We start from the raw sequence: 16392 nt of genomic DNA, 5'->3' as shown, positions 1-16392 counted from the left end.
GATCAATCCAGTAAGAGGACAACACCAGAGAGATGTCCTGGTCCTCTTCCTCCACAGGGCTGTAAACAAGAAATTACCAATGTTCCTCAGGATCATCAGGTAGATGGAGAGAAGGGGTCATGAGATCTTCCCTATGATGTGTAGGAGGCTGTGAAGGTCTTGTGTTCAGTCATTTTTTATCCCCCAGCATGGTACACTGAATGGACAATTTATTAGAGACACTTTCAGACTCCCAGATTTATATTGCTGTCTCACTGCGACCTAAATCAGAGTGATCAGTTTTCAGAATAAGCACATTGAGCAATATGAATTACTTCAAACACTATTAGAGCATGAGTATTTAAAAAATTGGCAACATTGTTTTTTTTTTTACATTCAGTGATGTGAAGAGTATACTGAGAAAGATGTGATCAATGAAAAATGTCCAGTTTTATTGGGTCCCATGGATGGATACAACGTATCAAGGAAAATGTGAACAATAGCGCTAAGAACATGTGGTACAGTTATACACACTGCAGATGAATACAGCGCTAGTGTTCAACTAATGTGTCTGAATGCAGCCATCATTACTTAGTACAGATGGGCGATAGCCGCAGTGGCCAGTTCCAGGGTCATTGCCATCCTACAGAAAGGAAAAACTTTATTTGACAAAAGAGGGCAAAAATTATACTACTGAGCAATGGAAATCATTGCACAGATTAATCCAGATTGATGTTAGGAGGGTCAAGATTTGGCACAAGCAGTGTCAATTCATGGACCTTTTCTGTCAGGGGTCCACAGTTCTTACTGATGGAGGATATTTTTTAGCACATTCTGAGTCCTCTGATACCTGTGGATTGATGTTTTGACACTAGAACTTAAGTATTGTGAGTTTGCCTCTTCATAGCAGCTGTTTACGCTATGGTACAAGGGTAATGACGTATGACATGTAGTCATTGATTACTTGCAATATAAGTGTTGCTTTGGTAGAGGTGTCCCATTGCAACCCAGGGTGTGTGTGTATGTATGTGTATTTGATACACTGCAAGTTTTTCCACCTACAAAGAATGGAGAGGTCTGTAATTTTTATTGTAGGTACACTTCAGCTGTGAGAGTCAGAATCTAGAAATAAAAAAATCCCATTGTGTGATTTTTACATAATTTGCATTTTATTGCATGAAATATGTATTTGATACAATAGAAAACAGAACTTAATATTTGGTTCCGAAACCTTTGTTTGCAGTTACAGAGGTCAGACATTTCCTGTAGTTCTTGACCAAGTTTGCACACACTGCAGCAGGGATTTTGGCCCACTCCTCCATAGAAATCTTCTCCAGATATTTCAGTTTTCGGGGCTGTTGCTGGGCAACATTGAGTTTCAGCTCCCTCCAAAGATTTTCTATTGGATTCAGGTCTGGAGACTTGCTAGGCCACTCCAGGACCTTGAAATCCTTATGGAGCCACTCCTTAGATCCCTTGCTGTGTGTTTCAGGTCCTTGACCAGGTGCTCCCATGTAGTTTTGGGCTGATTCCTGACCTTTCTCATAATCATTCTTACCTCCACGTGGCTAGATCTTGCGTGCATCCCCAGACTGAGGTAGATTGACAGTCATTTTGTGTTTCTTCCATTTTCTAATAATTGTGCCAACAGTTGTTGCATTCTCACTCACCAAGCTGCTTGCCTATTATCCATCCCAGTCTTGTGCAGGTCTACAATTTTGTCCCTGCTGTCCATAAACTGCTCTTTGGTCTTGTTCCCATGGTGGAGAGGTTGTTATGCTGGTAACGAGTCCAAACAGGTGCAATTAATACAGATAATGAGTGCAGAGTAGGAGGCCTTCTTAAAGAAAAACTAACAGGTCTGTGAGAGCTAGAATTCTTGTTAGTTAGTAGTGTCACGGCTCTGTTGTCAGGTGTCCCGGGACCAGTGGCTCCTTCTCTGTCCCTAACAATAGGGGCACCCTTGCTCACCCTGTTCCCCAGATTACTTCTGATGGTGAAGACGTCGGGGCCACATACCTTGCCTTTAGTTCCTGAATCCACCCTCAGTTTGTACCCTTCCCCCATGCAGGGAAGAGGGGAGTAGTAGTGTATCGTGATACACAAACCAGACTAACGAGGTAATATGAATAGATGTAACGAAAAATACCAAACATACAAATATACACACACAAATAACAGTGGGGTGCATTGGAGAGTCGAGGATGGGGTTAAACCACAGTTGGAGCAGAAAGGGAATTTTCATACACTCAAAACCTAGCAACAGTCACAGATAATCCACCAACCGCCTTCTCCAACAACAACCACCAACAACAACCTCCAGCCATGCAGCAATAGCTAGCTCTGACAGAGAGCTACCCAGGACCCAGTTTATATAGGATATGGGAGTGGCTAACAGTGCACAGGTGGGAGCCTAAACTCTCCAGGAGCTCTCAACTGATAAGATTGCACTGCAAAAATAAATTTACACAATTTACTATGAATAGGTGAAGTGCTTCTAATCAGTGCAGGAGTAGGAAAAATCAGACTCTGCAGTCCTCTGGCTCCTTTCTGTTGCGGTAAACCCGTGACAAGTAGGGGATCAAATACTTATTTCATGTAATAAAATGCTATTTAATTATTTAAAAATCATACAATGTGATTTTATATATTTTTTTATTTTTAGATTCTGTCTCTCATAGTTGGTGTACCTACGATAAAAATTACAGACTTCTCAATTCTTTGTAAGTGGGAAAATTTTCAAAATCGGCAGTGTATCAAATATTTATTTTCCCCACTGCATGTGTGTGTGTCCTTCTGTTTGAAGCCTCTGATGCATGCCAGAAAGTCGGTTGGAGCAGCAGCTGCTTCACCGGCAAGGAAGACAGGGGAGAGAGACTTCCATTTTCGTGAGGTATTCAAATACACTGTCAACATGCCCGAGGCACAATCACAACATGCACTGACTGAGGCACCATTTTATTAAATTGTCAAATAAATTGCACTATTGAACGTTATTCTCCCTGCCAGCATTCGGTTTCAGTCATGGAGGCGGAGGCACTGCAGGTTCAGTCACTGCTCTGAGTATACAGAGCGGCTGCTGTAACCACTCCCCCGGCCCTCACTGACACTGACTCTACATTGAGGCCAACTGTCATTCAGGGTCGAGGACTCTATGGGGCTACATTGTACTCTATGGGGCTGCTTTGTACTATGAGCAGTGTATTATACTATATGTAGGACTACGGGAAGTGTATTATACTATATACAGGACTATGAGGTGCGTGTTATACTATACGGAGGACTATAGGGCACTTTATACTATATGGAGGACTATGGGGTGTACATTGTACTATTTGGAGGACTATGTGGTGTGCATTATACTAAACGATCAAAGTGCTTCCTATTCATCAAGTGATTGGAGAGTTTATGTTGGAGCAAAAATGGGAAACAAGCGTTCAGCAACTTCAATATTGTCAATCACCCTTGTTTATCGGCATAAAATTAGCGTATGTAAATACAACCAAAATGTTTCTGTCATTGTACAATAGGTTAGCCTTTTTTGCCCCACTTTAGGCTATGTGCACACGTTGCGGATTTCTCCTTCGCCTCATTGGGGGACACAGAACGTGGGTGTATGCTGCTGCCACAAGGAGGCTGACACTAAGTGATATAAACAAAGTTAGCTCCTCCCCTGAAGTATACACCCTCCTGCTGGCTCTCAGCTAACCAGTTCTTGTTTAGTGTCCGTAGGAGGCACACGTACGGGTTTGCTATTTAGACCCACAACTCTTTCTTATTTTATTTTTACTTTTTACATTTTTTATTTTATTTTTTCCACGTTCGAATGGGGCGACGGATCCTTTCAAGGTTCCGATCTCCCCGACCCATCAACAGGCGAGCACGGAGAGTGTCGCCTCTCCATATCCTCTCCTGCGACATGGGATGCTGGTATGCCAAGCCTGGGCTGATTCTTAGGCGTGACCGGCCCCTTCAAGGGCACCGATCTCTCCACACCATTAACAGACAAGCACATGGAGTGTCGCCTCCATGTACCCTCTTCTGCAGCCAGGCCTAATGCCGGACAACTGGCCCTGTCCACCCTGGGGCTTGAACTCCAAGGATGTACAGAGGCCCCTCTCTTTGGCGTCCGAGCAGCCCACACTGTCCCATCACTGATAAAGCGGATGGCACAAGGAGGCAGACGGTTCCTCTCCACCTCCCTAACAAAGGGATGATGGATTGAGGTTTATCCCTCTATCCCTTCACCGTCCACGCTGCAATACCTGACCTGTAGTCATCTGTGGCTCCATGCCAGGACGCGCACCGATGGTGAGTGGATCCTGTCAGCGGTGGACCTCTGCAGCTCACAGGCAGTCTCGGGCTTCCCTGTGGCCCACCTCCCAGAGTTAACACTCCGGCCGGCTGCAAAAAGTTAGCCCCTGGCTTCGGCCGATGTGTGGGCCGCACCCCAGAGGCGCACTTTGGCGCCATAAGGCGGCTCTGCCCACTTTTCTGGTGCTTCTCGCCTGGCACGGAAGCACTCTGTTTTTTTCGGCCACTACAACGCCCCTCACTTCTACTGCTGGTATCGCTCCCGCCGGCTGCAGAAATTTAGGCCCCGGCTTGGGCCTATTCATGGAAGTCTCGAGGCTCCGCCCACATCGTGCCTGTGGCTCTGCCCCCCGAATTGGCGCTTCTCGCTATCTGCGAGATTTTTTCACCTCTGCAACTCCAGGTGGCCATCTAGGTCCACCCGGCCGGCTCACACAGGGGCCACGACTTTGTATTAAAGGGGCATAATGACTCTGCAACATGACATGACCATGACCAGTATTTCCTGGTCTTATAAGCACATGACCAGTATTCCCTGGTCTTAAAGACACATGACCAGTATTCCCTGGTCTTAAAGGCACATGACCAGTTTTCCCTGGTCTTAAAGGCACACAACCAGTATTCCCTGGTCTTAAAGGCACATGACCAGTATTCCCTTGTCTTAAAGGCATATGACCAGTATTCCCTTGTCTTAAAGGCACATGACTAGTATTCCCTGGTCTTAAAGGCACATGACCAGTATTCCCTTGTCTTAAAGGCACATGACCAGTATTCCCTGGTCTTAAAGGCACATGACCAGTTTTCCCTGGTCTTAAAGGCACACAACCAGTATTCCCTGGTCTTAAAGGCACATGACCAGTATTCCCTTGTCTTAAAGGCATATGACTAGTATTCCCTTGTCTTAAAGGCACATGACTAGTATTCCCTGGTCTTAAAGGCACATGACCAGTATTCCCTTGTCTTAAAGGCACATGACCAGTTTTGATCCCAGTTTATCCCAGAGTACCCAGTTCCCTCAGTGGACTTCATCACTGACCGCAATCCATGGTTTCTCTGACCAAGAGATTGAATCTCTCCGCGATCCCTCTGTGGCTCGGAGTGCTCGATATACATGGTCCCTCTCCTACATGGGAGCTGTCGGCTAGCAGGGGCCGCGAGTATCCTAGAAACGTACAGGCATCTAGAAAACGGAAGTTTCATTTCATGATCTCTCTCCCCAAGGATTTTCTGAGAACAAGACTCTGAATATGGATCGGATATTGCCTTGGACCTGGACTTGCCAGAGGTTCAGTAAAGGATGGATTCGCCTATTTATATCATCAACCAATCTCTGTACACTGACGAGGGCTCTGGTTCTGCTTTATACTACACAGTGTCCCTCATAAGGAGACTAAACTCCCTCGTAGAGCATTTGCCATTCAGTCCGGATAAGCGATTCACTGGACAGAAGCCTCTACGTGGGATGCCATGCCTGGTCTGATTTTTAAGGGCGACAGGTCCTTTAAAGGGCACCAATCTCCCCACACCATCAACAGACGAGCAGACGGAGTGTTGCCTCCATGTATCCTATTCTGCATCCAGGCCTAACGCCAGACAACCTGTCCTGTCCACCCGGAGACCTGAACTCTGTGGATGTACAGAGGCACCCTTTTTGGCGTCCGAGCACCCCCCTCTGCATCACCACTATTTAGCGGATGACGCACGAAGGCAGACGATCCCTCTCCACTTCCCTGTTAAGAGGATGGTGGATCGAGGGTTCCTAATTTTTAACTCTGCACCGTCAAAAGAGAGCGGCGATGGCAAGAGACTATGACCTGCTGGATGCAGAGGCGCATTCTGCCACTTGGCAGATTAACCGGGTAGAATCTCCTATGGTATACCTACCAGTGTCCCTGCCCGATCTATCATCAATTAAAAATACCATGGACTGTCAGATAGCAAATCTGGTTTGTTCCGTCTTGCAGCTTCGGGTTCAGCGCTCAACGCTCCCTAGCCGCTGCATGGATTGCTAGAGCAATGGTCTCCTGGCTGGAGACCTTAACTACTTTGATTCACAATCAAATCTTTTGAGCTGGAGACTAATAAAGGATCATATGTTTCCTACAGACCCAACAGCAGTGGAAGGGTTGTCCAGGACAGTCTAGATCTAAGGGATCTTGGTTCCAAAAAGGGGAATGAAAAGTAAGACCGATCCTGGACCTCAAACTTCTAACAACCTTTCACAAGGTCCTCCTTTTTGAGGATCATCCTGCACACTTCCAGAAGGATGGTAATTCTCCCTCGAGACAAGGTCATGGCCCTTCAACAGGGAGCTCGCGCACTTGATCACTCATTCCCTCATTTCATTCGATTTTGCTAGGAGGGTTCTGAGGAAAAATATTGACGACAATGGAAGCAGTTTTCTTCGCTCCGCTCTTTTTCAGCAAGTCAAACAGACTTTCAGACTGTAGTCTCTGAGCTCCTTCTTCATCCAGGGCCGTTCTCCCGGTTCAATGGTCATTAGTAACTACCAATGCCAGTCTTCTTATCCCGATCATTGCTCCGGAGATCTGAACGGTAGTCCTACAGCAGGTCCACTGCCTTCTGGCAGGTCACCCCATCCGAATTCAATTGGATAATGCCACAGCTGTGCCATACGTCAATCATCTAGCAGGTACCCACGGTCAGGCGCCATGGCCAAGGTACCTCACATTCTCTGATGGGCCAAGATCTATCATTCGGTGATCTCGGCAGTACATATCCCAGGAGTAGAACTCTGGGTGGCAAACATATTCAGCCATCAGAGTTCCGCCTCAAGTGAGTGGGAACTTCACCCAGAAGTCTTCCATCAGATCTGCCTTCCCTGGAGCTCTCCAGTTGTAGATCGGATGGCGTCCAGATTGAACGCCAATGTACTCGAGTTCGTGGTTCGGCCTCGAGATCCAAGAGCCATCGCACTGCATGCTCTGGTTCTTCCGAGGTACCAGTTTCCTTAACTCCCCTTCCACTACTTCTGAAAGCTTTTCGGAAGCAGAAAGGACCCAGTGATCCTCGGAGATCCACACTGACCACGTCAGTTTTTTGTTTGCGGAACTAGTATCCTTCCGCCTTATTGCAACAAAACTGCAAGTAGAGACTTTCTCGCAGGGAGTTTTCACACGTAGTTCTTCCCTATCGCATACCGTTAGATCATTGGGACCTTAATGGTCCTGGGAGTATTACAGTAGACTCCTTTTGATCCGGACAGACTTTACTATCAGGGAAGGTCGCCCTTTTTTCTCTGTGATATCCTCTTCCTGATGAGTCTTCGGAGCTAGCTGCTCTGTTCTTTCAGACTTTTTTCCCTTATTACCTTCAAGGCAAGGTTGTCCTCAGGCCATCCCCTTCCCTTGTTACCAAGGTGGTATTGTATTACCACTGTTATGAGGGCATCATTCTTCCCTCATCTCTTTCCGCACCCGTCCACAAAATGGAATGAGTTCCCCATATTTTGGACGAAGTGAGTGCTCTGAGTAGGTACGTCTTGAGGACGGTGTCCTTCCGAAGGTTGGACTCTTTATTTGGGCATCCTGATGGTAAGAGGAAGGCTTCCTGACATTTACAGGAAGGTTTTAGCCGTTTCATCGGCCATGTTAGCCTGGTGGATTCGTTTCACCATTCAGGAGTCCTTCCATGTTAGATGTCAGCCTATCTCCCTGTTTACCGAGGGTTCTAGGCACCAGGCCAGGGCAAAGCATGCCTGCAAGCTTGCGGATTCGTCCAGTCCGCATACATTCTTGAAGCACTATAATTCCTACACTTCCACAGATGTGAGTCTGGGCAGGCAGACTCTGCAGGCCGCGGTGGCACACTTGTAAGCGGTTACACAGGGCCTGATCTGATGTTGTCCCCACCCAGGGACTTCTTTGGGACGTCCCCTGGTCTGTGTCCCCTAAATAGGGATTTTTGTGTACTCACCGTAAAATCCTTTTCTCCAAGCCATTCATTGGGGGACACAGCTCCCACCCTATTATTAGCTTGTGCTTGTTTTATAATTTGACATGCTATACTCTCATATATAATGTGACATGCTATATGCTCATATATTGTTATTGATCTCCTACTGCTTTTGCAGCAAACTGGTTAGCTGAGAGCCAGCAGGAGGGTGTATACTGCAGGGGAGGAGTTAACTTTTTTTGTATCACTTAGTGTCAGCTTCGTAGTGGCAGCAGCACACACCCATGGTCTGTGTCCTCCAAAGAATGGCTCGGAGATTTTATGGTGAGTACACAAAAATGCCTATTTTGCTGCGGATCTGCAGCAGATTGGCCGCTGCGGATTCACAGCTGTTTTCCATGCGGTTTACAATACCATGTAAACCTATGGAAAACAAAATCCGCTGTGCCCATGCTGCAGAAAATACCGCGTGGAAACGCTGCATTGTAGTTGCATGTCAATTCTTTGTGCGGATTCCGCAGTGGTTTATACCTGCTCCATAATAGGAATTCGCAGGTGTAAAACCGCAGTTGGAACCCGCACAAAACCTGCATTAATTCCGCAGTAAATCCACTGTAAATCCGGAGGTAAAATGCAGTGCGTTTTACCTGCGGATTTTACAAAAAAGGTGAGGAAAAATACGCACCCTATTCCGCAACGTGGGCACATATCCTTAAACTTTTGCCCAGGGCCCCACTTTGTCTAAAATTGTCTCTGACTACAAGTCAAGTTTATAATTAGCCTTTGTCCTTGTGATCTCAGGGTCCCCACAAATGCTTGGCTACCTTTCTTTACCTTCAGCTCAGAATCACTAGAGTTGCTTTTTCTACTTCCCTACCGGATCTCTGATTTCTTGCCAACTAAACTTCAGTTTTTTGGACACTTATCAGTGGGCAGTTTAAAAGCAGGCTTTCCTCATCCTTCCTTGTCATGTACACCGTGCTCCAGCCTTTTTGCTTCAGTCTTTTACTTTTCTTTCTTGAACTTTCAATCTACAACTAAATTCTAATAGCACCCAGGGGTCTATTTATAGAGTAAACCTCTCTCATTCTTCCAAATTTTTCTGCACACTTAATAGGCTTATCCTCTGCAACTCTCCCCTGCCTAGCTGCACGGCTGACCCTCTGGAACTCTCTCCTGTGCATCTTTCAGGGCTGATCCTCTGGAACTCTCCCCTACCTAGCTGTAGGGCTGACCTCTTGGAACTCTTCTGCTCAGCTGCAGGGCTGACCCTCTGGAACTCCCTTCTGCTCAGTGGCTGGTCTGACCCTCTGAAACTCTCCCCCCGCCCAGCTTCAGGATTGACCCTCTTTAGCTCTCCGGTGCCCAGCTGCAGGACTGACCCTCTGTAACTCTTCCCTGCCCAGCTGCCAACAGTCCATAGTGATCATATAAAACTGACAACAATAAACCATGACATTAGCCATATCGTTACAGTACTTTTCATTAGTGTCCTATAATTATAATATACTCGTATTCTGCAGCATCACAAATATACCTTTATGTCATAAATCAATTCACTTCAGGTTCAGGAGGTGCCAGGATCTTCTATTCATTTTACACCAGGAATATGACAGTGAGTTTTCCTTATTTTCTGCCTTCACATTCCTCTGATCTTAACCCTATAAAATATCTCTGGGATGAGGTAAAATTGGTTATTCAGAGCATCTTGGCACCTTCATCTAATTTGCGGCAACTGCAAGAACCTATCCTGTTAGCATGGGCCAGTATTCCTGGGAAACAATCTCAGCACCTTGTGCAATCTATGACATGATTAATATCTGAGGTTCTGAAGGGCAAAGAAGATCCTACGTGTCACTAGATGGGTGTCTCTAGTAATATGGACATTCAGTGTATGTTTTATATCTAGTGGAGATGACAGGATAAAGCTGATCATAGACATTAGATGTTGTCTGGATCTTCTCAAACATCTTTATCTGTCTGTGACTTTTACAATATTTCTTTCAGGGTGAAGATTTGCCCCATATTAATACTACAGAGACATACATGAGGGGTGATGAGTGGTGTAAAGAGGAGATTCCTATAGATAACCGCACAGGTGAGTAGTGACCACTAAATGCAGAGAAGTCACCAACTCTAATCAGTCACTGGCTTGTAAAGTAACTTTAGATGATGAGTTTTTTAGGGTGTGTTCACATGAAATGTTTGATGTGGAATTAGGGGCTGTGGTTATTAGGGATTATTTCTCTTACAATGTGCTAAGAAATAACACAAAGGTAATTGCTAACTACCTGACTGTTGTGCCCACTGCCGATCTCTGTAGGCAAAGAGCGGTCACAGACCACTCTTGCATTTGATTCAGCATCTTCTGGTGATGTCACGTCAACAGAGCGGCGGCTACTCTTTAACTCTGCTCTGTTGATGTGGCATGACTGCTGATGTCATGTGATTGTTAGTTTAACTGTAGGAAGACAGCTGTCAATCACCATGATGTCTGAAGTTATGCCTTGTTGTGTTCACATGGAACATTTGATGGGAATTCAGGAATTGATTTATTAAGTTGTTTTCCAGGACTATTTCTCTTACAATGTGCTAAGAGTTAACATGCACGTAGTTGCTAACTATTTGACTGTTGTGCCCACCGCCGATCTCGGCCGGCACAGTTATGTACCGACGATAGCCTGGAAGAAGAGCTGCTCTGCTGATGTGGAGCAGCTGAATCTTTGCCAGAAGCAGTAGGTGACCGATCTGACCTGTTGCCTGCTACAGGCAGGTAATTGCCTCTGTTAGAAACTACCTGACTGTTTGTTTAGTTTTTAGACCTTCGGTTAAAAAAAAAAAAAGTCTTGGACAACTTCTTTAAGACTGCCTCAGTGCACACCAGTCTTAAAGAAGGCTGGCGGTGGAGTAAATAATGTTGAATTCTTAGACATAAACCCACTTTGTCTAGGTTTGATTTTTTTTTTTACACAAGAATGGTATACGCACATGCCTGAGACAAACGTAGACGGACGCAATAGATCAGGGGAAGGTCATTCTGCGTTCTAACGTGGGCTCCTGTCTCTCCTTAAGGCCAGTGTTCGAATTTTTATATAAAGGTATTCAGATGTTCCGCTGTTGTAGGCATGCAGTTTAATAAGACTGGATGCAGATAATCATGTCAAAAATAGTCATGTTTGCAAATTGTGGACTCGCTTGGCTCAGTGTTTCAGCTTTAGATCTGCATTTTGGGTGGGTGCAGGAACTGCCTTCCTTTGCATGCAATATCTTGATCCATTAATTGGGCGAGAATAAAGTGAAGATGAGCAAATCTATTTGTTGCAAATCAAATTTCTGTAAAACTTTAGATAACTTTGTCTAGGCAAATTTGGACAGTTTCGGTTTGTTCAAATTGCCATTTTTCAGATGAAGACTTTATTCTAAGAGAGGATAGGCATTGTTAGGTCCTGGTAGCAAGAAACGTCTTAACGTGGCTACCTGGTACACATGAATTGGCCAATTTATGCACTAAGCTTTCTCAATTTTCATATTTCTAGTGCAGTAATGCAATTCAATTTTCATATTTCATGTTTGCAAGCTATTGCGCTACGGAGCGCTGCCTTATTTATTTGATTAATCCCGAACCCAATAGAAGTCAATGGAAACCTGAACTTTGGTGCTGTAATATGTTTGTTTTTTTAAGGTTTCTCTGTGAATATTTCCTCCTCTACCTACTCTGTTTCCTCTACCCCCTTGTCATCCGATCAGCATAACACCTGCACCACCAATTTCAGCACAGCCAGGTGGAAACATCAGCAGGCTGTTCTTAAACTTATCTGTTTGGGGAAAAAAATCCACACCATGCAGGAGCTGTGGAATGCAGATCAACCGACAAACTGATGAGTGGTTGGTGCTGCTGAACCTCAAGCCAAGCCTGGTGGTGTGCGGTAACGGGCAAAATATCGTAGCAGTTCTAGGCCTAGCCGGTTTGACACACATCCATTGCCTGGTATATGTGCTGAATTTGGTGGTGCTTCCTGAAAAATTACCTCGAGATGTCAGAGCTTCTACAGAAAGTGCAGGCGGTTTGTGCACGCTTTTGGTATTCTCAATCTGGCCACCCTGCTGGATCCCTGCTACAAGGACTACGTGCCATCACTAGAGCATGATTAGAAAATGCAGTAATACAAGTGCACTCGGGTAGACGCGCTACTAACGACGTTCCCACCTGACAGCAGGGGTTTTGTGGAAGCACATGGCAGAGGAGGAAGTGGAATTCCTCAATGCAATTTGTGCACCAGCACCACCTCGAAACGGAAAGTTAGCCTGGATGAAATGTGGAAAACCTTCCCCAGCACCCCACATCATCCAGCACCACGATCTGATACGGTTCGTATTCATAGGAGTCAGCGTTTAAGCAACATGGTGGAAGAGTATGTGGCCACACATCTCCACGTACTAAGTGATGGGTCTGCCCAATTTAACTACTGGGTCTCCAAATTGCATGCCCTTTACACCTTGGAGATGCTGGCCTGCCCTGTGGCAAGTCGGAATGTGTGTTTAGCAAGGCAGGGAGTGTGATCACAAACGGGTGCATCAGCCTGTTACAACCAACGTGGACAAGCTCACATTCATTAAAATTAACCAGGCGAGGATCCCACAGGACTTGTTGGTACCTTTCACTGAGTAGAGCAGTTCGCCAGCTGCACCAACCCATTGGTATACTCTGCCACAGTTTTTTCGTTCTGTTTGCCATTCCCAATGTTTTGGAGCCTTCATAAATTTATTTTAAAAAAGGCTGTTTTGCTGAGTACACCGACCCAGATTTTTGGCAGAGTTTTAACACAGAGATGGGTACAGAGTACACACACAGAACCTAACACTGTTCCTCACTAGAACTGCGTACTGTCGCTATGCTTATCAGAGCAGAATGGTGCTGCCACCCGTTATCTGGCAGTTATACAAGCTGGTTCACATGGTGAGCCAGCTAATCAAAGCCATGCCAATACTTGGTGTGGCTGTAATGCCTCTGGAAGTGCCCACAGCCTAAAAGCTTGATGATTGGCTGCTTTGCAGCCTTTCATCAAACTTTATTCGGCATCTGAACACCAACAATACAACGGTCTTCTGGAGAAAGTCCGAGTGCGAAGTTCAGCACCGGACACTATGTGTCCGATACAAACATATAATAGCTATAATAGAAAAGTGAAAATTTGAAATGAGAGAACCCGGTGACCTAACACTGTAATCTATCAATCCTTCTTTTCTGGACTATTGTCTTAGTCTGTCAATAATTGAATTGTATTACAGCTTGCATGGAAATGCTATACAGTACATAATAAAATAAATAGTAATATAATTCCAATGCAATGTTACTGAAAAATAATAAAATCATTTTTATTATTGGCAGATGACTGTACCAGGAGCTCAGAGGGCCGTCTGATACTCTCAGATTTTTCAGCAGATAATCCTACGATTACACCTGATAGTTGTGAAGAACATGTCATTTTACCAGATACACCTGAAGACCTTCTCAGAAAAAATCTGTCACCTCATCCTTTTCAACAGGTCCTTTTATCTGCTTCATCAAAGACAAATATACAAATCAAAAGTCACAGAAGGGCTGTTGAACATGAAATAACTTACAGAGGGGAGAAACCATTTTCATGTTCAGAATGTGGGAAAAGTTTTACAAGGAAATCATGTCTTGTTAGACACCAGATAATACACACAGGGGAGAAGCCATTTTTATGTTCAGAATGTGGGAAATGTTTTAATAGAAAAACAAATCTTGTTGCACATCTGAAAATTCACACAGGGGATAAGCCATTTTCATGTTTGGAATGTGGGAAACGTTATAGTGAGAAATCCAAACTTGTAACTCATCAAAGAATTCACACAGGGGAGAAACCATTTTCATGTTCCAAATGTGGGAAATTGTTTAAACAACAATCAGTTTTAAGTAGACATCAGAGAATTCACACAGGGAAGAAGCCATATTCATGTTCAGAATGTGGGAAATGTTTTACACAAAGATCAAGTCTTGTTACTCATCTGAAAATTCACACAGGAGAAAAGCCATTTTCATGTTCAGAATGTGGAAAACGTTATAGTGAGAAGTCCATACTTGTTAAACATCAGAGAATTCACACAGGGGACAAGCCATTTTCGTGTTCAGATTGCGGGAAATGTTTTACACAGAAATCAAATTTTCTATCACATCAGAGAAGTCACACAGGGGAGAAACCATTTTGTTGTTCAGAATGTGGAAAACATTATAGTGAGAAATACAAGCTTCTAGCACATCAGAGAATTCACACAGGAGAGAAGCCGTTTGTTTGTTCAGAATGTGGAAAATGTTTTAACCGGAAAGCACATCTTGTTGTTCATAAGAGAGTTCACACAGGGGAAAAGCCTTTTTCATGTCCAGAATGTGGGAAATGCTATTGTACGACATCTGATCTTGCTAAACATAAGAGAATTCACACAGGGAATAAGCCATTTTCTTGTTTAGAATGTGGGAAATGTTTTACACAGAAATCAAGTCTTGTTACACATCAGAGAATTCACACAGGGGAGAAACCATTTTCATGTACAGAATGTGGGAAATGTTTTACAGATAAATCATATCTTGTTACACATCAGTTAAGTCACACAGTCCAAAAAGTATTTTCATGCTCCGAATGTGGAAATTTTTTTAAACGAAAATCAACTTTAATTGTGCATCAGAGAATTCACATAGGTCAGAAGCCATATTCATGTTTAAAATGTGGGAAATGCTTTACAATGAAACACCACCTTATAAACCATCAGATAACTCACACAGGGAAAAAGCCATCTTCATGTTTCAATTCTGCAAAATGTTTTACAGAGAAATATAGTCTTGTTAAACATCAGTTAACTCACACAGGGCAGAAACCATTTTCATGTTCAGAATGTGGGAAAAATTACAGTACAAAATTAAAACTTGTTACACATCAGAGAATTCATGCAAGGGAGAAGCAATATTCATGTTCTGATTTGAACTTAAAATATTTTCCACATTCTGATCCTGTCAGACATCAGAGAACTAACACAGGGGAGAAGCCATTTTCATGTTCAAATTGTGGGAAATGTTTTAATCGGAAGAGAAATCTTGTAACACATTTAAAGACTCACTTAGGAAAATAGTTATTTATTTTCAAATACAAAGTTTTTTTTACATTTTGTAACAGCATAATATAACAATAAACAGAAAATCAAAGTCTAGAAGAGGAATAAGAGAAAAAAGGGATATATAGACTTCAATATATAAAGCATCAAAACATGTATAAATAGGGATAATCATGGTATAAATATCATGAAACCGATGTAGCATATGGATAAACAAGAGTAAGAGATGGGAGGCAAGGAGAAGACCATGAAAAGCCAAGGAGATCCATGGGTCTTCATTAGAGATGAACGAGCAGTAAAATGCTCGAATGTTCATTACTCAAACCAAGCAATGCTCGGATGCTCGTTTGGCATAACAAGTATAGAGTCATTGGGAATTCCGAGCATTTTTCCAGCAGACCCCTAAAGGAGGTCTGGGGGGCAGTGAAAATTTTGAAATGTATGTAAAAATGCTAAATGGAAGGAGAACAGCATGCGGAAGACCCCTGGAAGCATCTCTGACTCCCAGATCCCTGCTGAGAACAATGGTGTCACACACTTACTCCACTGTAAGAACTGTAAATCACACCAAAGATTTCCACTTTTATAGTTGGTTCAAAAATATACAAATTTTATTTCAACACATCAAAAAGTAAAAACATCTATACAAAAAACATATTTTAAATGGGAGACAAATACAGAAAAAAGAAAAGTGGGCATTGGTCCAGAGTGGCAAAGTTATATCAGGTGTATATATAGAGACTGTGGTAATAATCAATATCCATGATAAATAATCATACAAATATATTGCCAGTCTCAGTGAGCATTAAGCTCATATGTATTCTGTTGACTCGGCCTGCCAGCAGTAGGAGTCAAGCACTACATAGATATAAAGTGCATGAAAAAAGTAACAGAATATATAAATATTTTTTGTGCGAAAATGCGTACAACAAATTAAACAAAGTGCCAAGACACCACTGCCTGCCAGACAATAATATAAATTAACAATACCCTGGATATACACCATAGAATCACAATTACCTTATCAGAGCCAGCGACCCACCACACCCCCCC

General features: G+C 43.7%; 2 protein-coding genes across 6 annotated transcripts in view; both read left to right on the top strand.

Annotated features, from left to right (window-relative positions):
• The window catches only part of LOC138667003 (zinc finger protein 665-like), a 65888-nt gene extending 49549 nt beyond the window's left edge, over positions 1–16339 (top strand). For all 5 annotated transcript variants that reach the window (XM_069755217.1, XM_069755220.1, XM_069755218.1 and 2 more), the window contains 3 exons: positions 2–99; positions 10216–10306; positions 13598–16339. In XM_069755217.1, the coding sequence (XP_069611318.1) occupies positions 2–99; positions 10216–10306; positions 13598–15357 (1949 nt within the window). In that variant the 3' untranslated portion in view covers positions 15358–16339. The remainder of the gene's footprint in view (position 1; positions 100–10215; positions 10307–13597) is intronic.
• LOC138666993 (zinc finger protein 585A-like) overlaps positions 1–16392 on the top strand; it is a 166182-nt gene that overhangs the window by 38595 nt on the left and 111195 nt on the right. The window lies entirely within an intron of this gene.

The sequence above is a fragment of the Ranitomeya imitator genome, chromosome 2, assembly GCF_032444005.1.
Source record: "Ranitomeya imitator isolate aRanImi1 chromosome 2, aRanImi1.pri, whole genome shotgun sequence".
Classification (NCBI taxonomy): domain Eukaryota; kingdom Metazoa; phylum Chordata; class Amphibia; order Anura; family Dendrobatidae; genus Ranitomeya; species Ranitomeya imitator.
Note: the sequence above shows the minus strand (reverse complement) of the source record. Positions and strands in the feature narration are given on the sequence as shown.